Source organism: Neopelma chrysocephalum, unplaced genomic scaffold (assembly GCF_003984885.1).
Source record: "Neopelma chrysocephalum unplaced genomic scaffold, ASM398488v2 Primary Assembly neopelma1_68b, whole genome shotgun sequence".
NCBI lineage: Eukaryota > Metazoa > Chordata > Aves > Passeriformes > Pipridae > Neopelma > Neopelma chrysocephalum.
The window spans coordinates 1,786,408-1,813,367 of NW_020897728.1; the positions used below are offsets into that span (position 1 = coordinate 1,786,408).

A 26,960-nucleotide genomic window follows, 5' to 3' on the forward strand; every position below is an offset into this window, starting at 1 on the left:
CGGGGGGCGCGGCGGCCCCGCGGCGCTCCCGGCGGGACCGCGGGCAGGTGAGGCGGAGCGGGCGCTGGTGGCGGTGAGATGCGGTGGGGCGCGGCGCGCACCGCGCTGAGGGAAACCGACAGCGCCGGGCTGGGCGCGGGTGGCCCCGCTGGTGGCCCCGGTGCCGCCGTGGGTTGGCGACGGAGGGCGAGGGAGGGGACCGTGCTCGCCCCACCCCGTACTCCGCTCCCACGGGGGTCGCCGGGGCTGGTCCCGGGTGGGGCGGGGGCCGGGCCAGCGCAGCCCCCGGCCCGGGGCGGCGGCCCGGGGGTCCCGGCGGTGCTGCTGGTGGGTGCCGGTGCCCCCCGCGGGTGCGGGTTCCCTCGCTGGGGCCACCGGTTCCCCCCGGGGAGGGCAGCCAGCGGGTAGAGGCGGTGGGCTCTCGTCCCTGGGCTCTCGCGGAGGCCCCGGGGCTGGGCAGAGCTGGAGTTGGGAGCCCGTTAAAGAGAGCGGCAAAGGCTGAATGAAGCCGGGGTTTGGTGGGTGCGGAACACGGGACCGGCGCCGCTCGGGGCCGGGAGGGGCTGGAACTTCCTAACGGCGCCTCCCGGGTGCCGGGAGAGCTCCCGGGGGCTCGTATGACTTGCAAAACAGGGACTTGGCTCTACAGCGGTTCTGGTGTGCGAGGGGCAAAGCGGCGTCGGATCGGGGGACCACGGGCTCGACCTGCTGCTCCGGGAGCTCGTGGCAGGGTTTTGTGGAGCCCTTGGGTATCGTTCTATTAATGTGACAGGTCGGAATGGTGAAAAGGGTTCATCGTTCTCAGTGTGAGAATATTTCTGCAGAGCAGGTTTCCTGTCTTTACAGAGAAGATCGGGAGGTGTGGAGTGAGCCACCAAATGCACTCCTTTACCTGGACCTTTTGTCTTGCGTTCTTGGGCGATAGGTTGGGCAGAGGCACCTTTGCCACCGGTGGTGACAGCAGGGTTGTGCTCTCACAGTTCAGTGCTTGTAAAGCTGGTCTTTTCACCGCTTGTGTTATGCCCACATCGAGCATGAGCTTCTCTTTTAAGCCCTTTGATTCTGTCCTTCTGATCACTGTTTCTGTCTTGCACATCTTCATTTACCCCCTTTTTTTAGAAACTACTGTTTCTTCTCCTCTGCTATGTAGCAATAGGTACAGTGTCCCTTCCGGGCAGAGTCTTAATGTAGGTCCTGAGAATGACTGTAGTCATATTTTTCATTTTCTGTTTCATTATTGCAAAATCTCTTCCCTGAGCCCAGAGTTCATTTTGGTGCTCACCCTGCATTTATCAGTTTTTCTCACACAGTGGAACTTTGGTCCATGTAAAAGCACAGACATAAGAGCTGCCTTTGCTCTCCTAAATTTATTCAGCCTTGTAGATACTGCTCAGTTTCTGAATGCTGGTGTGTTTGATGGGTTTTTTTTCCTTTTCTGTCTGTGTCAGTGTTTGTTTTCTTCAACATAAGAAGGGGTTTTTTCCACTTAGCACTAGCTTTGCCTCAGGTTTTTAGCTTTTCTGTCCTCTATCTTGCAGTAAATGCACGTATTTGTTTTGGTGTTGTTTTCTTTTCTCATGCTGGTCCTCAGTTCAGTTCTGCTTTACTCCTAATTTTCTGTACATTCATCAGTGCTCTGAGGTTATTGTCATGTGGAGACCTTCATACATTTGTGTGCTGTGACTTGTTTATTTTTTGGTATTACAATTTTTGCTATTTTTTAAATTTTTCAACACTGGATGTTCTCATCACCTATGAGCCATTTGAAATATTCCTTTGCATCTTGTGTCCTCTTGGACTCCTGTATTTGACCGTGGATTTCCGGAGGATTGTGCATTCTCTTGTCATATTATTTTAAGAGTCTCTGATGCTGTTCAATGTGGTTTTGTTTCGCATTTACCCAAATGCAAAGAATTGATCTGTTCTTTGATCTAAATCAGGCCCATTCTTCTGTAAGTGCTTTTGCCTGTGTCTTTGTTCTCTGCCGAGGTCCACTCAGCAAAAGAGGCCCTTTCTCCTCCTGGCACCCGTTCTTCTGTCCCTTCCTTTAGGACGTTGCTGTTATTGCTTTGTGCCCCCATCTCTGCTATTTATTGTTGTCCTTGGACAGACTGTATTTCTCCTGGTGTGTTCTCTTTCCGTTGGGTGAAGCACAACTGCAGTTCCATTGCTCCTCGTCTCCCCTTTTCATCCAAACGCTCTGTTGAGGTTCCTGCCAACAGAAAGTTTTCAGCACCTGCCGTCCATCACTTGTGTAGGAAGCTCCTCCAGGGTATTTTAGTGCTGTGTCTTGCTTTCTTCACAACTCTGGCTGATTGTTTATTAGCTTAGTCTTGGTTATTTACCCGCTCTTAGATTGCTGATAGACCTAATTCACCCAGTCCACACACCTCACTTATCTTCAGCTGTGATATCGGTGTGTGCTTGTGGGCAGGTGGGGCTACTGGTTTCGTTGAGGTCTTTAACTTTCCTTTTTATTTACTTTCAGCCTCCTATATGTGGAGTTTGACTGCAACGCTTCATAGTAGCCACTCTTGTATCCTACTCTCTGGCCTCATAATTCAGTGATCACTCAGTGATTCCCTTATTCTCACTGTTACCTTATTTTGTGCTTTCCTTAAAGCTCTTTTTTTTTTTCCTCTTAGAGGGTTTCCTGCACAACCCTGCAATGCTCTCCCATGGTACCTTACCAGTATTTTCACATAGAAGGTTTTGGTTCTCAGCATGTTTCATTTGCTGTGAGCCTGATGGATGGGCTGAAATAGATCACTCATAATTTTGGTTCCCTCCTGTAAAGTAAGACATCTCTCATATTCTGCCTATCAGGTGGCATCAAAGTCTATTTTTCTCAAGCTTTTTGCTCGTTTGTTAAAATCAAGGAACAAAAGGAAGATACTTAGTAGCATAAGCAGTAAGTTCATGATAAAGACAGCAATTTGTGGGCTGCTTGCTGGTCTGTAACTCTTTAGGCTGCTTAATTCAATTTTCTTTTCATATCAGTATCTCCCCTAGCTGACAGTGTGCTGTGTTTGGAAACATCTCCTGTTGGCCACTTACCTCTGTGGTGGTATCCTCACAAAGTGGAGCAAGGCTCATCATGTCCACTGTCTGGTTTCCCTCTTGATGCAGAGGCAGCAAAATAAAATGCTGTTCCCTGGTAGGAAATCGAAGGCAAGCTAATGTCATGACATTTGTCCTGTTCTGCTCCATTATCAATATGTTGTGTCAGCATTTTAAACTGGTTTTTGTGTTTTCTTCCTTTGAATTTATTCCTTGCTTTAAAGCAGTGCAGGCAGAGGTGCTGTGCTGGGACTCCTTGCCTTTCAAGTATCTCATCAGAATTGTGTCGTGTCACTTTGTGGTTTGTATTTCCCCGTGTCCTGACAATATATTTTGTTTTCCTGGTTTATATGCAGAGACTGTAAAGTTGGCATTGCAGGGCAGTGGCTGTGCCAGCATGATCTTTATTTCCTTTTCTATTCTCCATTATGTCACTGAGGTCTAATAAAAGTCAAATTTTCACGCATGACTCATAAGGTTGTGTGACTGACCAGTGCGTCACGATCTCTCATCAGCAGTGCTTGTAATCACCTGCCCTTGATCTACCACTGCTGTGGCCTGACTTGTGCTTTAGAAGTGCAACTTTGCCATGGGAACTTTGTGCAGTCGATGGCTTTGCCCTGCAGAAGGGATACCTGGCAGCCCAAAGTCTGGGGTGAGCTGCTGCTCCTTGGTTTTTAGTGTTTATTAAAGTGGGGTTCAGTGAGTCGCCATGATCAGTGACAAGAAATCCATCTTTTTCCTGATAAATCTCTCCCCTTGGAGATGCAGTGGTTTCTAAGCATGTGAAACACAACTGTAGCTATTTTTCTCCCTTTGTAAGGCTTTTCTTTGCTGTAGGAAATGCTTCTCTTTTGCTGTTAAGTATCTGAATGTCTTGGTGTTTTGCTGGACATGAGAAGAAGGACGAGAGTCGAGGACATTTTGATCTGAAGTGCTGGCATGGCTTTTTGGATTGCCAGCTCCAGGGCATGTGCACAAACTGATACTATTGCAGCTTGAATCATAGGTTAGAGGGCAGCCAGTGAACTGGGTGCCAGGAGGCTGCACCATTTGTGTGTATCTTATACCTTCCTGTAGACAGCAGGACTTGCTAGAAAGTGATACTGAAAAAAGAAAACCCAGCAACCTGCTGCTGCTCTTTCCTTTTTTTCCAAAGACAAAGCTGTCTGGTGGTGTGGAGAAGGCTTAGAATTGTTCCCTGCTTTTAAAAACATCACCTAATGGTGAATGAAGAGTGGTGACTCTGTGTGTTTGCACTCCAACTCTGGTCAATGTATCAGTCCTGGAGTGAAAGATTAAAAAAAAAACTTGAACAGATGAGTTGTTCTCTCTTTAGAGCCTCACCCCCTTGTAACATTAGTGAATTTGTGTCTAAATGTAATTATCAAAACAATTTAATTAAATTCTCCTGAAATTCCTCAGCAAGTTATTTAGGAGAAGCCCCCGGTGTCGGTGAGTTTGCATTCCTGGTGTTACTCCAGGTTTTTGAAAGCCTTTAAAATTGTTTTTGAGCTTTCTGCTTTTTTTTTAAACTAAAATGGTACACTCTGTTTACATCACTTTTACTCTGTCTTGCAGAACATGTACACACTCATCTTCCTCCTACTTCCTAATCCAGCTGTGCTTGTCCGAACTGTATCTCGGGCAGTCAGTCCCCTTCCCCTTCTTGGCCGCAGGAGTCTTGACCAACTTCCTCTGAGTTTCTTCCTCTGAGTTCCTCCTTCATGCTGAGGGAGGCTTTAAAGCATTATGGAGAAAATACCCCAGCTCAGTGGTTGGAGCAGGATACCTGTGAGACCTGGCTGAAGCACTTGTGTGACACGTGGCTGGCTAATCCACGTCGGGATCTCTCCTGCAGGGTGCTTTCCTGGCAGGCTCGCAGCAGGGCAGGGAGAAAAGGTCCTCAAGGCAGAACCTGAGGAGATAAACGGGGAGAAATGAAGCTGAGGTTTTTTTGTTGTTGTTTTAAAATAGGTGAGAACAGGGGGTTGCAGTGATCTGCCCAGAGCTGTCTATCAGGATCTGCAGACTTGAGCTGTGGTGATCGGCGCAGACAGATCCGGAATCGCGCTTCCCGTGAGTGCTTCTGAGGCAGGTTTGCTACCCTAGTGACCTACATGTTGTATTGGACTCAGATGACAGTCTCTTGAGCAGCTGTCACTGTATCCACTCACAGGAGGAAGGAGAATCAGAGGAATGTCTCCTGCTCTGCCAGTAAAGTCCTGAGCTCTGTCTGGCAAAGACCTACCAGCTTTCTGCGGTGGCCAAGGAAGCCACAAAGGGGGCTCTCAGCTCTGGCCTCTGAGGGATCAGGCCATCCTCTGATGCTGCTTGAATGATCAAGAAATGGAACTTTCTTCAGGCTGCTTCCTGCTGCTCTTGGTTTCCCATGTTTGAGATGATAGCCAGTGTCATAAAGGCATAAATTTGGCAGGGATGAGAACAGGAGGGTCTAGACATTGTCTGCTCTGTGTTCTGCTCTCCGAGGCAGTTGTCAGACAGCTGACAATGCAGGCTCCCAACTGAGACATCACTGAATTTTTCAGCAATGTTACCAAAATTTTACACTGAAAACAGTTTTGCATGTGTGAATTTTATGCATTCTTATGCATTCTTAATAGCTTAGTCATGCCATCTAACTGGGCTTAGTTCTGTGGTCTGCAGCAGGAGACTGTTCTGCCTTTACAGAGTAGTTCTGTACCCAAATTTCTGCTGAAAACAGGCCCAGCTCTGCCTTATAAGAAACAAAAGCACTGATATGAGTTTACAGACAAGAAACAGTCAAACTCTGGGTTACCACCACTCTGGCTCAGTTACATGAAGCTGGTGGTTTGCTGACAAGAATCTGTCCCTGCTTCCAGCAGTCCCTCCTTGTAACATCTTCCTGGAGCTCACGGTGTGATGACTCTGATGCCTCTGTGCTAGTCCCAGGCAGGACCACACTGTGCCTGTTTGAGCTGCTCAGTCTCTTGAGTTACCCCTCAAAATGCTTTTGTGGTTTATATTTGGCTAATGTACAAGGTGCCTTAATTACCTATTATTGTAGTTGACAAGGAGTTGACTTCAGTGTGATTTTGAAGAGAACTCTTTCACTGATTACTGGATAGTAATATAGGTAAAACCTTATCTTTTCTGAAATGTTATTAAATTTACTAGATAAAACTTTTAAAAATGCTTTTTTTTTTTTGTGTTGTTTCTTTGTAATTCTACTCCTCTGCTTATCCAAAGAGACACTTTCCTCCCAGCATTGTCTGTTCTGGAATTTCATGTGTGGGTTTTTTTGGGAGAGTTTTTCTTTTTGTTGTGTGTGTGTGTGTTTTTTGGTTTTGTTTTAATTTTAAATCCCGATGTCACGAATGCTTTTGTCAAACTTGTACCTTGATAACATCTGTAACTTTCTGCGCAGCGAGGAAGATTAACTTGAATTAATTGACAGATTTATTTATAAGCCTCCAAATGAATGTCTGCACCAAAACTTAATATGGTATAGCTAATCAATTTTATTTCGTGTGCTTTTATCCCTGCAGTCTGTAGGATTAGTGTTCCTTGCCATCTGCAGGGCGTTATCCTTATCTTCCTGCCACTTCTGAAGCAGTGCTTTATGCTCTGCTCCTTGGGCAACTGCTGAGCTTGTGCAGCTCTGCCACGTCACCCTGCTGGAGGCAGCTCTTGTTCAACTTCACTGAGCTGTCAGATACCACTATCTCTTTAAATGATTGTTATCTCAGAAGTGTTTTCATCTGCCTCAAAGCGTAACTTTAGCTCTGTCTCTGATAAGAACTTTAATGATCCGTCTATGGTTTGGGGAGCTGGGAACCAGGAAGCACAGATCGATACCAGCGCTGGGTTAGACATGAAGCAAAGCTGAGCTTTTCTGGAGGCTGTAGTACAAAGGACAGTTCCACCTAAATGATAATGAGATGACAAATTATGACCTCTGAGGTGGGGAAGCTCAGAAGGTGGTTAATGCTTCAGTCTCTCTTTCAGAAAGAGCTGTAGCAGAACAGTCTGATGCCTGACATGCCCTAAGCACTGGTGTCTCTGTATTCAGAGGTAAGGGAAAATGTGTGCAGGGGCAGGATCTCCACCAGGCCTACTCTGGAGGCACTAGTCTAAAGGAGAAGTGAATTTCACTTTTAAATCCACGTTGCAACTTTGGTGTTTAAAAAAACAGCTTTAAGGGAAGTGAAAAGACAAAGTAGCGCATTGTGCAAGTGACTATAAAATCAGACTTTCACAGTGAGTCTATGGCAAAAGAAACTACTGTGGTGGTAGGCAATGTCTGCTGCTTCTTTCTCCTTTGACTGTTATCACATCAAGTCAAACAAGAGATCAGATCCCTCAACTTCTCCGTGTTTGGAGAGTTGAATTACCTAGAGGAGACGGGTTACCTACAGAAGCAGGGTTAAAGCCTGATTGTTTGTGTAAACCTTGCACAACCCTGGGGGCTTTCACGGACAAGCACATGGGAAGAAGAGGGAGAGCTTTGAGACGTGATCAGTGTCTTTCCCTTTCTGTGAAACCGGCGGGCTCAAGGTCAGTCAGCTTTCAATTTAGGGCACTCTCGCTACTGTGGCAGTGGCTTTGTGACACACTGCACGCCAGTAAATGCTGCTTCCCATCGGGTTTTGACACCAGTCTTAACCCTCCAGGTTATTTTTAAAGAAAATAAGAGTCGAATTAGGGGTTTGCTTCAGGTTGCACAATGTGATGGTTGGTTACTAAGTGCAAAAGAACCAGCACAGCATTTACTCGCTCCTCCTGAAACCTGTGGTTCCCTCACTGCGTGTGCTGCGTGGTGCCACGCTGGACACCAAGTAGCTCCCTCTCTTTAGTTGCACAAGTCTTACAGGTGAGAGGTTGACCTCAGACATCAATGCAATCTCCTGAGAAAGTTTCCATTTCACATTATAGTTGTGTGTGACTTACTGGAAATTCTTGGTTCTCATCACCTACCCCAGTCACTTCAAAGCTGGAAATGTTCCTTGTTGCTTGTAGTTGCAAACGGGCTCCTTCTCCCTCTTATTCCTGTATCAAAGTTGATTATCTTACAGCAATTCATAGCTGTGTTTCCTTCTAGTTTGAACTTTTCATCCGACAGGCATCACGAGTGTTTCCATCTCTTCCATTTTAGGAGCATCATACTTTGGGAAAGAAATGCTGAGGAAATATTTCTAATTGTTTTATCTCCTTAATAGGAAGCTGCTGGCCAAAACTCTCACAGTTTTGCATTTGAAAAGCTGTCAACTTTCCTGTGTGGTTTGCTGACTGAGCTCCTGTGTTACTCTGCTGGAGAGGAGGAATCACTGGTCTTCCTCTTGTAACAGTGGCAGAAACTGGAGAAGTGGCTCCAGTAGCTGAAACCCTCTCTCCTTGCTTATGTGCACGAGGGGTTTTTTGTTTGCTTGGCAGTGCACTCCATTTCATGGAAAGAAGAGGCATTTTCCATCGTGAGGCAGTATTATGGTTGGCTGTAACCAAATATTTGAGGGGATGAATCACCGACTCCTGGGCTGCACATTGCAGAGAAATGAGCCTTAATGCCACTGGGAGCCGACTTCTCCATGGGAGTGCTCGCTGGGATGATCCAGAGGAGGCCCCTCTGGGGTAGGCTGGGCATCCCTGCTGCCAGGCAGGTGCAAATCCACTCACGTAGCACTTGTTTCAATGGGTGATTTCATCTTTCCCTCTTGGACTTCCAGCTGTGGTAGGATGGTCAGTCTGTGGAGGCTGGAACTCCCTTTGTGCATCCATGGATGTGCTTGAGCCCCCTGTGGTGGGGATGGTCCGTGGTGCTGGTGGAGATGTGTGGGGGCACAGGAGGCTTCAGCTGCTTTCCTCCCATGCAGGGAAGGTGTCCAGCTCCAGTGGCATCTGATCCTGGTGCTCTGTTGAGGGCAAGATGTGCCAGGATGGCCGTTTGGTGCTCTCTGGTATAAAGGAGAAGGTGTTGGGCACTGGCATTCTGTGTTCCAACACCATCTGTTCAGTGAGAGGTATCACTAGCAGCTACTTCTTATAGATAAAAAACTTGTATTTTTATCCTAATTTTGGCAACTTTGTAGTCCTGCATCCCAAAGTAACATCTGATGGTTGAGTGACAGGATGGCCCTGCCTGTTGAGAGGCCAGGGCTGGCTGCTGCCTTGACTGTTTCTTGCACTTAAAACTGTGGGCCCAACATTCATTAAAAAAACAATTTCAAAGTCAAATAAAAGTAATGTCGCTTCTATAAATCTGGCTGCTGTTGTGATCAGCTTTCATAGTCTTTTTGCCTTCCTAAATCTGTCAAAGAATATTCCTCTGGCAAGTGCACAACAGCTGAGATGGGGCTTTCCAGCATTGCAGTGTATGTGAATGGCACAAAAATCTAATCTGGGGGAAAGGGATCACAGTTTTTAACGTGGAGAGCCTGTTTCTGCCCTGTAGCTTAGCTCTTGCTGGTGTTTTCACACACAGCTGCTTCATCTGAAGACTTGCAGTTCTACTTCACTTGCACAAATTGTTTAAGGAAATGGTGTTTGCATGATATTATTGGAGCCCTGACAGGAGGCAATAGGTTTCTGTTCCAGCAGCCTCCCAGGAAAACTTATCTTTATTCTTGTGCTGTTGCTTAGGTGACTCTTAGCCATTAGCTCTCAAACATAATACACAGTGTTTTGATGTGATACTAAAACACAAAAAGTAATAGTCACAAACCACACTAAATCCTCCAGTAGCATAATTCTTATGAAAACTAGTACACTTCAGTTAACAGTTTGTCACAGTTTTATAATCTAAGACTGCTGAATTTTAAAAGCAGCTGCAGAGACCCTTTGCTGTGTAACTACTGAAAAAGAATTTAAACGGATTATGAAAGATTAGTTCTTTTCCTTAGCTGTGTTTTAACAGCAAAACAAACATGCAGCCTTTGTCTCAGGGAGACTGAACTATTGACTCTCAGGCCTCTGGGAAGGAGCCTGTTGGTCTGTCACCATTTGCTCGTTGTTGTGCCTGGCTTGAAGTGTCTGTGCCAGGTAGGAGAGGAGGCTTATCTTGGCCTGTCTCCATGCTGCTGTTGTGATATTCTTGTTTTACACCTTGAATTTTGTTTTTCTTCATTTAGACAGAGTCTCTTAAAAAAAAAATCCCCTTTCTATTTTATTCACAATATTTTCAAGTAGAGTGTTAAGTGGTTTTAGAGTTAACAAAAAAAAAAGGTTTTTTGGGTCCAGCTTTTGAGAGCAGGGATTTGTGAAAGTTAGGATTGAAGTTAGATTTTAGAATTTCTTTCCACCTCTGTATGCCGAGGTCGTTACCTCTTTTTGAAGCAATAATATATTTCATCTTCCATGATGTGCAAAATGCTTCTGCTTATGTGTCTTGGTTGTGCCTCTGAGGTCTCAGAGTTTGGGCAGGAACAGAGCTGATCACTCCAATTCCCATTCCATTCTGCGCCTGAACTGAGGTGTGATGTCTCTGTTGTCTTCAGCAGTGAGAGTGGAGTTGGGATGGCCACCAGCAGCCTAATGCTGAAGTCAGTTTATTAAAATGTTGTAAATATGTCCTTAAAGAACTATGGCAGCTCAAATGCAATCTAGTACATCACTGTTAAAAGACTTTTAAAATGCTTTTCCTTTGCGCTTATTCATACTCTGGCCAAACAAGCTGGTTTGTGAGGCAGATCTGTAGCAATCTTTTTTTTTCTACCTTATGTTCCTAATTATTTAGTCTCTCAGTTTGTCTGAGGCTTGACAATGAGCTCCTTGTATGTGATGGTGAGCAACAGCCAAGTGAATGCTGTCAAACTCAGCTCTTTACTAAATAAGGGGAGTTTATCCTGTCATTTCTCTCTTTCTATTATCTAATCAACTTTTGTAGTGTACTTTTATTTTCTGCTGTCTCTACTTGAGGGTGATCTGGAGCAGATATTATTGCTTCTCTTCTTCCTCCTCTAAGCTGTAATTTGAGGGGAGGAGTTGGTCACTGCTCTGCACTTGGTGCTGTGGTATCTGGAATGCCAAGGCTGTAAAAACGGACTGGGTTTTCTGTGTCCGTGTCTTGTCCTAAAGCTACCAGATGACAAACTGGTTTTTGGAGCTTTGAGAGAGAATTCCCCCTGTAAAGGCTGAATGGAGCTGAAAGTACCAGCGTGGCAGGTGTGGGGAGGAGGTGGAGTTCACCTACCTTAGGTGCAGTTTCCAAGTGAATTGTTCTTTCTTTCCCGTCTGTCCTCAGGGACTCTTCAGAGCAGCTCCTAGAAGTGAAAGCAGAGTCAGCTGTAATGACTCACTGCCCACCATAAAGGCTCCCACAGCCCTGCCTTTCCTGGATACAGCTTTGTGCCCTGAAGAAGGACAGTCCACTTGTGTGACAGCACTTTGTGAGCAACCCCAACTGTTCCTGAACAGAGCAAACTTACGGGTGAGTTGATCATAATCACCTGTTTCTAATCATGCTCTAAGCTGTCAACCAGAAAAACCTGGGATTCAATAATCAGTTTTAAGCTTGACTTATGTCTATTTTTGTTTCTTTAGGTAGGTTCTTACTCATTGCTAATCCCTAAAATACAGCTTTTCCATACTTGTTTTGGTGACAAGATAGATTCGCTGTGTCAATGTTTTTGTAAGCTGCAGCTTTACCCATATTCAAAGTCTGTAACACTTTTACACTTCAGCATTATCTTGCTAAAATGTCCTTAAATGATCTAGGTTCATAAATATATGCATATTTTTTCCCTAGGAAGACAGGTTTTGCATTTACCATAAGTAGCTCTTTTTAAAAAAACCAAAAAGTCATTTGAACCAGTTGTGATCTTACACAATTCTGTTTGAGATCCTTGCAGTCTGTACTGGCACCTCTCATCTGCTTGTGACTTGCTGACTGAGAAGATAACAGATGGAAAGACTCAGAGCCTGGTGGTCAAACTGTTTAGGGTGTAAGGCAAGCATGATGTGATGCTGAAACCCTCTTCTAACAATGTTAGGAATTTATTGAACAAGAAATCAAGATCTTGTATTTTTTTTTGCAAGCAATATCCCTTGAGGAATTAGGGTTTTTTTTCTTAGTTAGCCTTCAGTTAATTTCTTAACACTGAACATTTCACTGTGCTACAAGAAGATAAACACAGAAGAGCCTGTGAGAGCTTGTGCTTTTCCAGTGACAGCTGACAACCCGAGACTCTCTCCTGTGACCAGTGTCTGGCTTCCCAAATAATGTTGTTGTGATCTTGTCCCAAAGGGCAGCCAGCAATGGCACACTTGCCAGTTGGCCCTGATGGTGGGGGCCTTTCATATTTGAAAGGTGTCAGCTCTCTCTTTCTTTTAACTTTATGGAGCTACACGTTAAAGAGATTATTTAATAATTGTAGAATAATAATGTATTACAGGATATTCACCATAACTTCTAGTGTAAATGTTAAACTTGATTCTTAAAAGGATAAAAGTTACTTATTTATTCTGACATGCTTGAAGTGTTTAAGTAGGGAAATCATGTCTTTTGTAGGGCTTTATTTTACCTGAGACTTTATGTAATGTTCTATAACAATATGCCCTGTGCATTGAAACATAACTGGTAATGAAATGGGGCTTTGAATCCTTTTGCTCTTGCATTTTCAATTTAATGATTTGGAGGGTTTGCCCTACAGTCTCAGTTGCTACTGGGCCTGTATTTGGTCCAAATCATTTGAATCAGGAGCAGAAGAATATGATTGAGTTAGTCTTCATTCCCAAAAAGGGAAGATTGGTTTGACACTAGATCCAAACAGGCATACAACACCCCTTTCAAAATCTCAGTTAGACCTGTAGGCATTAACGTGGTGTCTGTAATTCCTGTTTGTTTCAGGTTTGTACTTGGTGCTTCTTTGGGTGAGAATCGTAGATGCAGACACATTCCAAAGAGGTGTGTTTTATACACAGATAAATTAAATGTTTCCTTGTTAAATTTCTTGTTTGTTGAAGTAGACCACAACTTTAAGATTAGTTCTTTACAATTTTGTGTATTTTATAAAGTCTGGAAATGTTACTGAACGTTCCTGATGTGAAATGAGAACCTTAAATGTTCAGCCTTTATTGGGGTGGCATAAGCTGTGTGTCTCTATAAAGGGTAAATGAAACTGGTTTGTTGATACTTGGGACTTAGAGGATGGCAGTGTGCTCAGTTTAAGGACAAACTTGTTCCTCTGCATCTAGAAACCATGAAAGAATTGGGAAATAATAGGTAGTGTAGAAAGGAATGGTGCGTGGGCGAGAGCTACTTACCAAGGGAACTTCCTCCTCCTCCTTTTCCTTCCTTTCCCTCTCCCCACAATAGACTCCAGGTACAAGCCTTATGTTGGTGCTTTGTCCACCAAGACTGGTCCTGTTTACTAAAACAGGAATCCTTCTGTTATTCATTAGCAGTAATAACACTGACTCTTGTTTTGGGTTTGCTTTTTCAGACCTCCTTCTGATGACCAACGTGAGTTTTGAGCGATTCTATCGGCAACTTAAATCTCCACCTTCCCGTTCATTCCAGCTGGTAGCGACGCTTGTAATGCGAAAAGATCTCGATTCAAGATCACACAAACTTTCCTCTTAAAACTTTCTAGATGATTGTAGTTGCTTTGGCTGTGTTCTACGCTAGCAGAAGCCTTTTCCAAGGTTTGCTGTTGACTCTAGAGCACCACGTTCCCCGTTTGCTGGGAGCCTTGGGGGCTGGAAACATGGGAAACTCGTGCGTTTGCCGCGACGACAGCGGAGCAGAGGACAACGCGGAATCTCAGGGCCGGCAAACGGAGAACAGCAGAGCACACATCCCCGAGGCAAGAAGCCACCCAAGGGACCCTGTCCGTCCACCCAGGAGGGGTCGAGGGCCTCACGAGCCAAGGAGGAAAAAACAGAATGTGGACGGGCTGGTGCTTGACACACTGGCTGTAATTCGGACGTTGGTAGATAAGTAAGTACCTCCTCAAGGAATAGTTCAACATGAATGAAAATGTTCTTGTCTCCTCTCAAACTGTGGCTCCATCCTCTCACCGATCTGCACCTGACCCTCCCTGAAGCAGCCGTTGTGTTTCCAGCTGGAGGCTTAGGAGAGGAGCACCTTTCCTAGGTAACAGAAGTAGCTCCTGAGTGCCCAGGTACAGACTCTTCCAGGAGCTGAGGAGCTTTCTCACAGTTCCTGCATGGGCCTACACCCAGGTGGGATGAGGAGTGTGCTCAGTATTTCTTACCTGGCACAGATACACAGTTTAGGAAGCAATGAACACTCCAGAGCCTGGGAACTTCTGTCCTAAAAGTTGGTTGTTCAGATTTTCTGTTTTCAGGCTGTATTTACTTCTTTGGAAGTGGTTAAGGAAAACTTTGATCTTTGTTAGCCTGGATAAACAGACTGAGGTTTTCTTTCCAGTTATGAGTCTGACTGCTTTTTAAAGATCACATGTTGTGACTGCCCAACTCACATCCCAGTATTGCATTCCTTGCATGCCCAAAGCATCCATTAAGGGTGTGGAGGATATTTACAGGTTCATCCTTATTTTTTTGGGTTTGTGTTGCTTTCTAAAAAGCTTTGAAAGGACCTTAAAAGTGATGGGTTAAGTTAGCTCATCACCTTTTGGGTTAGGTGCAGGCTAGGAATTGGAAAGAGCAGAACAGAAGGAAAAACACTATTCTAGCTTCACAGCTGGGGCTTGAGTTTAAGGTGGATGAGGCTCAGAATAAATGAGTCTTGATTCATACACCTGCATTGACTCTGGAATGTGCCTGCAGAAGAGTTTGCCTTCCTGCTGTAAAATGTTTTAAATAGAAATACCAGGACTGATGTTTTTCATGAACATTTAAATCTAAGGTGTGTGTCCGTGGGTTTTTTAACAGGTTTTATTTTGTGGTCTGTCTTCAAATCACTAAGTTAAAACCATGGCAAACATTTTTGAAAGTCTTTGCCTAATCCTGCATGCCTTCCCCTTTCCCCAAGTTCAGCTCCTTAAGCTGTTTCACAACACTTTTGTGCACAGCTGATCCTGTTCCTGTGGGTCTTGCAATCAGTTTTATAATCTTCTAAGCACTTTCCTATGCTACTGAGGGACAATAAGCATAGTTATTTCACTGCCCCTGGAGTCCTTTTTCTGACTAATTCCTGAAGCTACTGTATTTTTTTTTTTAATGCAGACTGTAGTGAAAAACTTTCTTAGAGTCGTATAATCACATGGGTTGGAAAGGACCTCTTGAAGTTCATCCACTCCAGCCTCCTGCATAAAACCCAGGCTTAGCCAGAGCAGGTGGTTTTATCCAGTCAAGTGTTGAACATGCTCAGAATAAAGAGATTCTCCACCTCTTTGGGTCCCAGTGTTTGACCACTTCCATGTTTTAAATAATTAAGTATTTTTAAAAGTTAGAATTTCCCATGTTCCAACACAGGCCTCTCTCACAAGAGCCTGACTGTCCTGTCTGTTCTTTCCCATTATGTAGCTGCAGACTGAACTCTGATTTCTCCTGTTCACTGCCCACCTCAGGGATGAGAGACTGTAGGAATAAGCGTGTTCCATTATCACCTGCTCCTCCTAGAGCCTGATTTTTCAGTTTTGAAAACACCACAACTGAAGGAAACGTTAGGGAAGCTTAAAAATCTCTTTTCACATCAAAAAATGTGCAAGAATAAAGTCAAACTAACGTAAAACAATGTAAGAAGTAACAGCAGATTAGAAGTCCAGGCTGTGGAGCAAAAGATGGCCAAAGAATGGGAGGCAAAACTCTTTATCTGAAAACTTTTTTCTAACCTGTACTGAAAGTTAATATATGGGAACACTGTGAGATGAATTGTAAGTTAAGTTGTTGCACTGTGATCTCTGCAATGAACAATTGCTTTCTCTGTTTGCTATTTGTTTTTTCTTGAGGTGGGGTTTTTTTGGTTGGTTTTATCAAATCAGTCAAAAAACGTATCTGACAGCTGATTTTTTTTTTTCTCTCATATCTAGAAAACTCCTTTTCTTCTAGAAAGGAGCTCAGTTTAATTTCTTAGATTCAGAAGGATAATTTCTACATTACAGAGCTTATATGAAGAACTACTTTGCAAACTAAGAAATTAGAAAAATGGCTGTTTTGTTTCAAAATGAGGAAGGTGTGTGCTGCAGGAGATGTTTGGACATTAAGTGGTTAAAATGACAAATCAGTGGGGCAGGACTGTGCTTTGCTCAGTGTCAGTACTGCCAACACCTGCTACCCATGATGGAATCAGAAAACTTGCAGAAAAAAATTCATCCTTTTTAATCATAGCTTTTACTTGTACTTATGATTGGAGTTTTTTTCTTCTTTCTTTGAATCTTTATATCCTCTCTCTCTTGAGGTAATTCTACCTGCAGTATTGCACTTCTTTTTCCTGCTGGGGAGATTAATTTCCAGAAGAAAGGTGGATATGCTTGGAGGAAAAAAAAAACCCACAGTCCAACTCTTTGTTTTAAATGTGACAATATAAAAATGGGTTAAACTTCTCTTTAGCATTTCCTTGAGGAAATATTTAAGAATGCCTTTTTTTTTTTTTTGTAAGAAAAACATGTATTTACATCATACATATATTTCATCAAAACTGAGATTTTTCCCTTCTTTGATAATTAATCCCTCTTAGGTAAGTAGTTTTATTATCTGTGTAATTAATGTCTGTTGAAATTTTCTAAAAGTTCTCTGTATTTTGCATTTCCAATTTCATTCCAGAGCTCTGTGTGATAGAAATTGAGTGTGGAACGTGGAAGTCTAAGCCTTGGGTTAGTTCCCAGCACTTAAGGAGCACTGAATAAGGCATTTTAGGACATGCTGCTGCATAAGCTTTTTCTGGACCTTTGAGGTGCTTACTGAACAGGATTTTGGGATCTTGCTTTAGGTACTTTCAGGGGCAGTGCCTGCACAGATACTCAGACCTGGCTGTGGCTTCGTGTCCTTGCTCCAGCAAACCAGTCTGAGGAGATGATCTGTTGAACGTTTTGTTTTACCTGTTGGAAGGGGATTGGTTAAATATCTTCTGTTAAACTGCCTTAACATCTTCTTTATCAGCTCTTGTTTGTAGGCTGGGATGCTGTTAGGTGGCTTGCCTTTCAGTTTTTTTAATATTTATATATTTAGCAGAGAAGAAGCGATGCCCCTTGTGCAATTCTTGGTTCACTTCATGACCCCTGACACGCAGCCTCCTGTTATGTGCTCTGAGGAACCCTGCTAATGAACAGCACTAAGCCTAAGCATTATATTCAGCTTTTAGACTTGCAGATGGGGATCACAATTCCACTTAGCAGCTGTTGCAGATATGCAGATGTTGACTTTGAGCCAAAGAAAGGCTCAAATCCCATCTGTGTTTCAGATTTGAAAGCGGCATTAGCATTCTGCAGCCTATGTAACATCCTTTTGTTAAACAGTTCCTGGATTTGTTTCATGTCTGTGCATTATCATTTTATTCAGCGTATTATGTTGATGACTGTGCATAAATTTTGACCTGTGTAATATCTCTTTCAGTGACCAGGAGCCTCCTTATTCAATGATCACGTTGCATGAAATGGCAGAAACAGGTATCAAGGCATTGTGTTGGACATTTCAGTTGTGACTCCTAAGCAAAAAAAAAACAAACAAAAAAAACCCTAAAAAAACCCAAACCCCAGAGCCCTCTTTTCTTTGCAAAGAAAAATACATGCTAGCAGGATGTGGTACAACTTGCTATAGCTCTGGGGATGTGGGATCCAGAATACAATTTTGCCTTTTAGAAGCCTCGCTGAGCTCTCTGCATTTGCCTGAGTTTCTTTGACTCCATTAAAGTTCCCACGTGAACTCTCCAGAAGGAGCCAATGTCAGTGGCATTAAACCATAAGCCACAAAGAATGGCAGTTTGCAGCTCAGGCAGGAACAGCCTAATATGTCAATGTGGACATGGTTTAAGCCCACATGCTCTGGTGTCCTCAAATAGCACATACTCTTTGGTTTGGGTTGGGTTTTGCTGACCTTAGACCTCTGCTTTACTGATGTATTTGTTCTAACTCTGTCCCTAAGTGCTCCTGCAAGATGAGCCAAGTTTGTGCAGGGGCTCTTCTATCTTTGTTACAGTAGGAGAAATTCTCCCAGCTCAAGACCTCCACCAAACTTCTGGTTTAGATGAATTTTAGTCTCTCTACCAGTAGAGTTGATACCGGTCTTAGGAAATATATTTCTGTATTAAAATAAATTTATCAACCTGGTTAGATATCACAGCAATTCAGTAAAATGCTTTTCAGGGCAATGTGCTGACAAAACTCAAACCCTCAATGTGTTACTGCTGTGTTCTTGTCATTGTTGAGGGCAGCAACATCACTTCAGACTCACTTGCCTGCATACAGATATAGACTCTCTTTATTTTCACTTCTAAGGGAATTACTTTCTTGTAAATCCAAATCTGTTTACTTTATTGGTAGGTTAACATCTTATATGTGGATTGTTGTTTGCTTGCAAGCAAAAGCCCTTGTCTAACTCATTCAATGGGGAGAGCTGTTCCTTAGGAAAACAAATTTTCTCTAGACCAGCAGGCATGGGACAAACTCATGTTACTTGAGGGAACTCAGGAAGAGTGATCTGATTGTGATTTAAAAAAAAATATTTCCTCAGTGTCACTGTTGATGCTGCTTTTAACACTTAAGAGCTGGCACTGGATGGTGAGCTCTTGAGTATCACACTAGAACAAAGTGCACCATGAGCAGCCCTTCCTAATAGCAGTGGGAACTAAAGGATGGCCTGGGCAAGACTGCTCTGCAAACAGCAGAGGTGTTCACTGTAACCCAAGCTCCTGTAAGCTTTTTTTCCTTCTGGAATTTAAACTTCCAAACTAGTGCAAAGTAGTGATGTAAAAAAGTAAACTATTTCCCCCTGCCATCTGCAAACCTGCTGGGTAATTTGGAGGATTTTTCAATTTACACTTGGGGGATGTATTTTGAACACTTCAGAACCGCAGTGTTAATTCTGAGCGTCGCTTCTGTTTTGTGGTTGACAGATGAAGGCTGGTTGGAAGTTGTCCAATCTTTAATTAGAGTTATTCCATTAGAAGATCCCCTGGGACCAGCTGTTATAACGCTACTACTTGATGAATGTCCACTGCCAACAAAAGTGAGTCGAAAGCAAATGTATTTATTTATCTGTGGCTGAACGTCAGTTACTTGTGGTTGCCACACCCGTGATCTCTTCTGGGTGGGTTTCATGGGTGATGCAAGACTGTCATTGGTTCAGAAAATGGGTGTAACCTTCAATTTTGTGTCATTTGTGGTGACTTGGTATCTAAGTGCTAATTAATGCTAGAAGCATTTTTCCCCCCCATCCCAAAAAAAAAAAGATAAATGGTTTATAGGAAAGAACAAGAGGTCTTTTGGTCTGTAGTTGTTTTTCTGGCTGCCCTCCTCTGCCATGTACAAACAGCCCTGTGCTGTGCAGGTGCTGCAAAAGCTGTACAAGTTCTGCCCTTTTGTTCTCACCTTCAGAAAGCTGCACGTTTACAAGTCACTATAGAATTTGTTCTTGCCCTGCACGTAAGGAATGCAGCACAAGGGAGTGTGTGAAGTTAAAACAAGTGACGTTTTTTAACTATGAAATATCTCTGTATCATTTTGTCTAATTAGAATATTTTTATTTTTGTTTACTGACCACTAATCTGGTTTTGGGTGGAAAAATGACCCGAGGTGTTGGTACAGCTGGGTTAGTGAGAGCCTCAAGTGCTTCAACATGCTAAACATAATGAACTTGTCTGTCTTCAAATCTTGTCATGATCTCACTTCTTCAGAAATCGATGATCACATCATTGCAGCTTTCATTTCTCAAGCTACTGATGCTGCCAGTTTTAGTTTTCCACTGGTGGTGTTAGGGTATAAAAAGCTGTTTGCAGGAGTGGCTGGAGAACTAGTCAAGCTCTCAAACTACCTGAAATGGGTTTGTTTCCTCTTGGCTGTTGATTAAAGGCATCTGAGACTTCTGAACACGAGAAATGTATTTTGACTGTCACACAAACTGCAGCATTATTTTGAAAGCAAAGCCATGACTAGAAACTTTGCCTGCTTGAAAAAAGAAGTCAGGAAATGGAGACCACTGGGAATGCACCATATGAAGAGTGATTTGGGATGTTTTGTTAGGCTATACAGTGTGTTTGGCAACCAAATCATTTGTTTTCAAAAGCCACGGGACTTTTTTTTTTTAGGTACTTTAAGGAGTTTGCCCCAAAATAGCTGATCTTATCAAGACAAAAGGATCAAGGTGCCTGTTTTTTCTGGGGTGCACAGAGGTTTTTGCTGTGTAGTCTTCTTACAGCACACACAGCTGCAGCTGTGGGATCTGCTGGTCACGTGCAGCCTAGTGAAGTGTGTGCTGCTGTTCACTTTCTGTACTGGATAAGTTTAAAGTTTTTGGTCTTAAGAATTTTAGGTCAGTGCCCCACTTCCATGACAGATGGAGAACAGCAGCAGGCTGTATTTAATTTTCTGTTATTGCAGGCTGTGAAGTCCATAAAGTTAAAATGGCAGTGCAGTAAACTGTTTATTCTATAAAGTCTTTATTTAACTCAAAATAGTTGATCTCTGACAGTTCTAATAATGGCTAAAAGCAGTATCAGAGTATGTCAAGAGTCTAATTTTAGTGAGGCTTTTCCATCCCAAGTCTATGGCTTAGTCATTTTCTTCTTTCTCTGTTCTTTCCACTTAGCTCAGTCCTGTTCATCAGTTCTGTTTTTGTGGCTTTCCTTTTAAGAACATAACTGCTTTTGAGTGTGATCTCTGGACAGACCTCAGACTTAAGCACAGTAAACTGATTTCAGTGTGGCTCAGGACACAATTCAAAAAAACACATCTCTTCAACTTGAGCAGTGCTCATTTTTCCTCCAAATGGCTGCTGATGACTTCAATATGAGGAGTTCTTCTATTTTAATTAGATCCTTGCCTGAGATTATGCAGTTTCAATCTGAATCAGCTGAAACTTTCATGAAGTCTGGAAAGTTGAGGAGGATTTGGAACTTTGCAGGGTGGGGTTTTCCCTATGAGATGACTGGTTCTGGCTCTAGATGAACCCCTGGCTACCCTGAAAATGCAGGATATGCTCTAGATCTATCTTGAATTTTATCCATACCATCCTGCCTGAATGAAGTTAGTCATTTTAGATTTATTACCCTCATTTACTTCCTAAATTCATGTGACTACATAAAGCCATTTATGCCCTCAAGAATACCATTTATGACATCCTGTAAAGCTGACAGCATCCTAAATTTATTATGGGAACGTGGGCTTTTTGGGGAGGGGGGGCATGTCTCTGTAGTCCTTAATTCTAAAATCTGAAACAGTCCTTTTCTTTTGGAAAGGGTGTGAGTTTTAGGACACTGGAAACACTAGATGTGATATGTGCTGATTGGTGTTGTTTGCCTTTGTCTACTTATAATAGTTCCTGTTGCTGTAGGGAGCTCGCTTAGGTGTGTCCACAAGTGTCCTGAGCTGTTGATCACTGCAATGACCAACAATCTGGTGGTGATTTTAAAGTTACAATTCTTGGTTCTGCTGACCTTTTCTTCCCATCTGTCCTTTATTATCTTATCTTAGAAGACAATCACCCCATGCTGTCTGTTATATGAGGCTGACTTCGGTAACAGAGTGTAGCAATAATTTGTCGTAATATGTTGAGCTGGGGTGGGGGAGCTGCATCTGTCAGTAATGCTAAAGAGATTCTGATTTATTTTTTTTTCTTTTGCAGGATGCATTACAAAAGTTAACAGAAATCTTGAACTTAAGTGGAGCTGCTGCTTGCCAGGATGCCTGTCACCCTGCCAAGCACCGGAACACCACTGCAGTGCTCGGCTGCTTAGCAGAGAAGTTGGCAGGTAAAGCCGGGGGGGTTCTTCTGACAGCTGGCACTGGGCTTGTTGCAGCACCTCCTGCTTTAAGTAGCCACGATGCAGACTAGGTCAGGAGTGTTTTCTTAGAGCTTGAATGATGTTCTGCATGGAGGGCAGACCGTGGGTGATGGGCGTGACAGAATCTGCTTGATTGAAGTGTCAAAGTCTCACCAGCCGGGGTTTAAATGAGCCATTCACAAATCCTGCTGCCTGGTTAGTGGTTGAGGATCACTGTTGCTGGAATATTGCCTTAGCACTGCTAATCACCCTCCTCTGTAGACCTACTCTGTGAATTACTAAGGACACATTCCATACCCAGTAGGCAGAACTGTAAAATTGGTGGCCTTGGAGGCTGTATGGAAACAAACAAAAAAAAAAGATGATTTTTTCAATAGACGTGTCTTGTTCTGTTGTAGTCAGCTGAAAAGATTCTCTCTTCTGCGTTGCTTAAAAGAAAATTGCTGAGATTCTATTTTAAAGTGATTTTTCCTATAGAATTTTTATTCCCTGTTATTTCTAGTACCCTGTTTGGAAACCAATGATTAAGTTTCCTTCCTGCTAATGGACTGTTTTATATCTGGGTTTTTTTGCTTCTTTTCTGAAAGTGGATAGGAAATAGAGGAAAAAAGTGATTGTTTGGTATCACTTAATGGTTATTAAAAAACAATTTCTGTCAAAAAAACAAAATAAAGAACAAGGACTGGAAGCATTTTTGTGCTGTAATATTTCTACCTTATTATACTAAATCAAAATGAGATCCTGTATCTGTTTTCATCTTAGTGGACACAGATCTCATTGTATCAGCTCAGGCAGCAAATCTGTGAATGCAGTGTTGGAACCCACTGCAATTAGTTTGTAGATGCCAAAATTTGATTCCCTTTTGATTCAGCAGACAGTATTTCAGGACTTTTCTCTTTTAAATTGGCTACTTGCTATGGTGCTGCTGCAAACTGTAGAATTGCCTATCAAGTTGGTGATATCAGATTGTCACTTTTGATTATTTTGGGCTACTGATAAATGGAGCTGGACTTTACATGTTGACTCTGAAAGTAAAAGGGTGTGAGTCTCTTTGTGAAAGTAATGAACATGAAAATGCTTAGTGGAGGCTGGTGGAGTCTTATTTCAAACTCTCAGAAGCATGACTAGAACTCTGTACCCACTTACAGCAGATAAACTGAAAAGGACTGTAATGTGCCAGTAACTGTAATTATCAAATGTGCAGCAAGTATTTGACTGGGAACAATGATAATTGTTCTACATCATAGTTCTGCTTGGCTATGAAACTCTTAGATGTTCTTTAATTTGTTACCTTGTGCTTGAGAGATCTGTGATGATGAGTATGTGGTGGTTCCCACGGATGGATTTCATTCCTGGTGTTCTTGCAGGTCCCGCGAGCATCGGCTTACTCAGCCCAGGAATATTGGAATATTTACTTCAGAGCTTGGTAAGTGTCTTTGATCTTTTTGTAGGCATCCATACATAGCAATTATAATGCAATTTTTTTTGTTATTGTGTAAAGTTAGGGTCATGTTTGGTAAATAGTTGGAAGTGTGTTATAGAAAGCTGAGATTCCAGAGTCCTTGAAGGTAATGACGAGTCGGTGGGATGAGGCTCTGGGTAGCCTGATCTATTCAAACCAGCTTTTCACAGGAGGGAGGGAATACAGGAGCTTCAGAGGTTCCTTTGAACCTAAAACATTCTGTGACAGACTCACAGCTCTTCCTGTCCATCTGTGCTGGGTATTTATTAAATAACTCTTCTTACTGTCCATGTTTAGAACTTCCAGTCCCACCCGACAGTGATGCTTTTTGCACTAATAGCACTGGAGAAGTTTGCACAAACAAGTAAGTATTGGCCTGATGCTGCTCTTAAAAATCACCCTGTGGCTCCTGCTGCATGATTGTCCCTTTTTCTGATCTCTGAGCATCAGAGACTGCATTGGTGGAATCACAAATATTTAAGAGAAATGCTTGTCCACTTACAGGCAAGAAGAGATATTTATCGTTTTAGTGACGTCCCTCTACCCCTCAAAACCCTTGAGATATTTGCTGAATTTGCTTATTTTCCCTGTTAGAAATTGCTGTAGAAGGCCTTGTGACACGAGGCCTTTGTCACTGAAACAAATCTGTATTAGAGATGGAGAACAGTCAGGATTGGGAGTTTGTAGGCAGGAAAAAACACTTATTGCTTTAATGACACCCCCACCCACAAACCCTTAAGAGATTTGCTGAAACTCACTCCTCAGCTTAGAAATTACTACATAATGACTTACAACATGAGACCTTTGTTACTTGAAAAGAAATAAATCTGTACTGGAGAGATGGAGAAAAGCTGTGATCTGTCTCTTGATGGTGCAGCTCTGTGCTGAGAAGTGGTAAATCTGAGTGAAGGTAATTTCACATCTGCTTGGGGAAAGAATTTTGTGTTATTTGTAATAGTCAGGTTTAAATGTGTGTGGAGGGTTCTACTGCATGTGTAGGATGTTTACTATTTTTAACTAAATTTGTCCCTAGCAATTATTCTTTTTGCTCTTAAATTGCAGGTGAAAATAAAATGACAGTTTCTGAATCGTGCATCAGTGACCAACTGATCTTGCTTGAGAAATGGACAGATAATCCAGACTACTTAAAACGCCAGGTTGGATTCTGTGCCCAGTGGAGTTTAGACAATCTGTGTAGGTATAACAAAGGGATGGATTCATTTAACATTAAGCACTTCTCCAAAGAGAATGGAAGACTGCTTTGTGTTTGTTTTATGTAAGCACTTACTATACCTGGCTGCATTTGTAATATCTCCTTGAAAAAGAAAACAAAAGTGAAAAAAAACCCAACAAATTTATCCAGTCTAATTGCATGCAAAGGAAATTTTGGCAAGGAAAATGTTTTTGGAAGGAAGTGGTGTGTACTCTGCAAGTTGGAGCTGCAGTGAAAATTCTTCTTTGCACCAATGTCCTGCAACCCACGTTTCAGCAAATGTGCTGAGTGGCTCAGTAGAGCAGCTCTGTCTCTGTGGAACAGCTGGATTGCTGACAAGTCCTGGTGGCTGTCACTGCTGTGGTCACACCCCAGTGGTGCACAGGCTCAAAGAATCCTTAAAGACTTTCTAAATTTAAGATATGGTCTTATGATCAAAACTGAAAAGTGTTTGACAAAGCACTTTTTGTTAGTCATCCAAAAGATGGACATAGCTGTCATCAAATTTGCTCGTTTAGTTGTGATTTCAAGGGTGCAGCAACTCTTGAGAACCTTATAGTTTCTAATGCCTTTTAGATAAATTTGTGTAAAAGGTCTGTTGGGCTTCATGTGCCAGTGTCAGTTGTGTTTAATAAATGTCTGTACAAGTGTTGTAGCAAGTTTGGGATGTGTGAAGATAGGATCTTTGATTTGTAAATTAACATGTGTGTGTCAGCAGTTTGACACCTGGCAGGATAAATGCTTCTGATCCTTCCATGTGGAAAGGGGAAGCAGGGAGACAGAGCTACTTTGGCTCAGTTTAAGTTCATCACCTACCTGGAAATGAGAGGATACAAAACTTTAAGTCCTTATTTTCCCCCTTCTTCCCATCCCCAAATCTTTTCTGCTGTGATGAATCAGGAAAAACTCTGCCCAGCTGAATATACCAATACAATGGTAAGTCCTGAAACAGTGGCACCTTGGTGTGAACTTGGATGCCTTCCATTTGCCTGTGGGTTTCCTGAAATAGCAATTAGACTGTGGGAGCTCTAGTCAGAGGTACAGGTCACGCAGGATATTTAACACACAGTGCACTGGAAGCTGTTTTCATGCAGGCAAAATGTTAATCCTTCATTCAGTTATGCCAAAAATTACCTGGATCGTAGAGAGATTGACTGTCACTGTGTGAAATGCTTCAAATCAAGTTTTGCTGCAGCAATCATTAAAACTGGTTTTATTTTTCAGTTTTAAAAGAAGGCAGGCAGTTTACATATGAGAAGGTTGACTTGACCAACATTAGGGCTATGCTGAACAGTAACGATGTCAGTGAATACCTGAAGATCTCACCACATGGATTAGAGGTAGGATATTTGTTTTCATGTTTTCAACCTGAAAAAGTCTGAAGAAAAAGGCAGGTTTCAACTATTTTGTTCGCCACTCGCTCCAGTGATTTTTTTCCTAGAATTAATCCAAGTTCTCTGCCAGCTTTATACAGGAAAATTTGCTTTGTCATCAGGAGGGTTGTAACATCACTACCCTGATCTCAGTTGTAGAAACATTCAAATTAAGTAATGCCTATATCTGTGCCCCAGAACTTCAGAGAAACAAGGAGGATGCTTGAGTCAGCTGGCTTTTCACTCATTTTGATTAAAATTACACAAAGTATAATTCTACTGTTTATGCTGTTTAGCCTTGAAAAGAGCATCAGATTTTTGTCTCAGCCATGTGGGGTTTTTTTCCCCCCTCTGTAACTCCTTCTAAAAACTTGCTTGACTACTTAGAGATGAATTTTCATGACTTAACATTGAATACCTCCTTGTCCTTCATATCAGAAGTCAGCTAATAAACCAGTGATTTAAGTCTTCCTGTCTTGGTTGTCTTAGTCTTTAAATCTTTAAATTGACTTTGTCAACCTCCTACTTTTCCTTTTTCCTGTGGCTTAACCACCAGACAATTTTCAGTCTTGCCTACTCACTAGTTTTTGTGATAATTACTGCTATAAAGAGAGGTCACTTTGTCTGAAGTGCCTCTAAAATTATGTTGGTGTATCCTTACACGCAAGAAACTCGATCCAGGGGTGAAAAGAGGCTCTCTGGAGTGCTCATTTTGCAGAAGCTGAGTTTTTGGTTTGGTTTTTGGTAGGCTCGATGTGACGCCTCGTCCTTCGAAAGCGTCCGGTGCACGTTCTGCGTCGATTCCGGGGTCTGGTACTATGAAGTCACAGTCATCACTTCGGGAGTGATGCAAATAGGATGGGCCACCAAAGACAGTAAATTTCTCAACCATGTGAGTACACGAAATTTCATGGAGCTGATGATGTAACATCAGTATTTTTCTACTTGCAACACCTGTGAAAATAGCTCTGGTTGGTTATTCTGTGGTGGTGACTGAGCGCTTGGTTGTGTCCT

The 26,960-nt window shown here is 42.7% G+C and overlaps 1 protein-coding gene across 5 annotated transcripts in view; it reads left to right on the top strand.

Moving 5' to 3' along the window:
* Nucleotides 1–6: 6 nt before the first annotated feature.
* RSPRY1 (ring finger and SPRY domain containing 1) overlaps nucleotides 7–26,960 on the top strand; it is a 38,202-nt gene continuing 11,248 nt past the window's right edge. The window contains exons 1-11 of one of the 5 annotated variants that reach the window (XM_027685276.1): nucleotides 7–47; nucleotides 11,279–11,464; nucleotides 13,479–13,975; nucleotides 17,515–17,567; nucleotides 19,013–19,125; nucleotides 21,739–21,865; nucleotides 23,266–23,324; nucleotides 23,658–23,724; nucleotides 24,423–24,554; nucleotides 25,798–25,913; nucleotides 26,695–26,838. In XM_027685276.1, the coding sequence (XP_027541077.1) occupies nucleotides 13,629–13,975; nucleotides 17,515–17,567; nucleotides 19,013–19,125; nucleotides 21,739–21,865; nucleotides 23,266–23,324; nucleotides 23,658–23,724; nucleotides 24,423–24,554; nucleotides 25,798–25,913; nucleotides 26,695–26,838 (1,158 nt within the window). In that variant the 5' untranslated portion in view covers nucleotides 7–47; nucleotides 11,279–11,464; nucleotides 13,479–13,628. Of the gene's footprint in view, nucleotides 48–5,037; nucleotides 5,140–11,278; nucleotides 11,465–13,478; nucleotides 13,980–17,514; nucleotides 17,568–19,012; nucleotides 19,126–21,738; nucleotides 21,866–23,265; nucleotides 23,325–23,657; nucleotides 23,725–24,422; nucleotides 24,555–25,797; nucleotides 25,914–26,694; nucleotides 26,839–26,960 lie in introns of those variants that run through there. The other 4 variants (XM_027685278.1, XM_027685280.1, XM_027685279.1 and 1 more) reach the window with 4 other exon arrangements.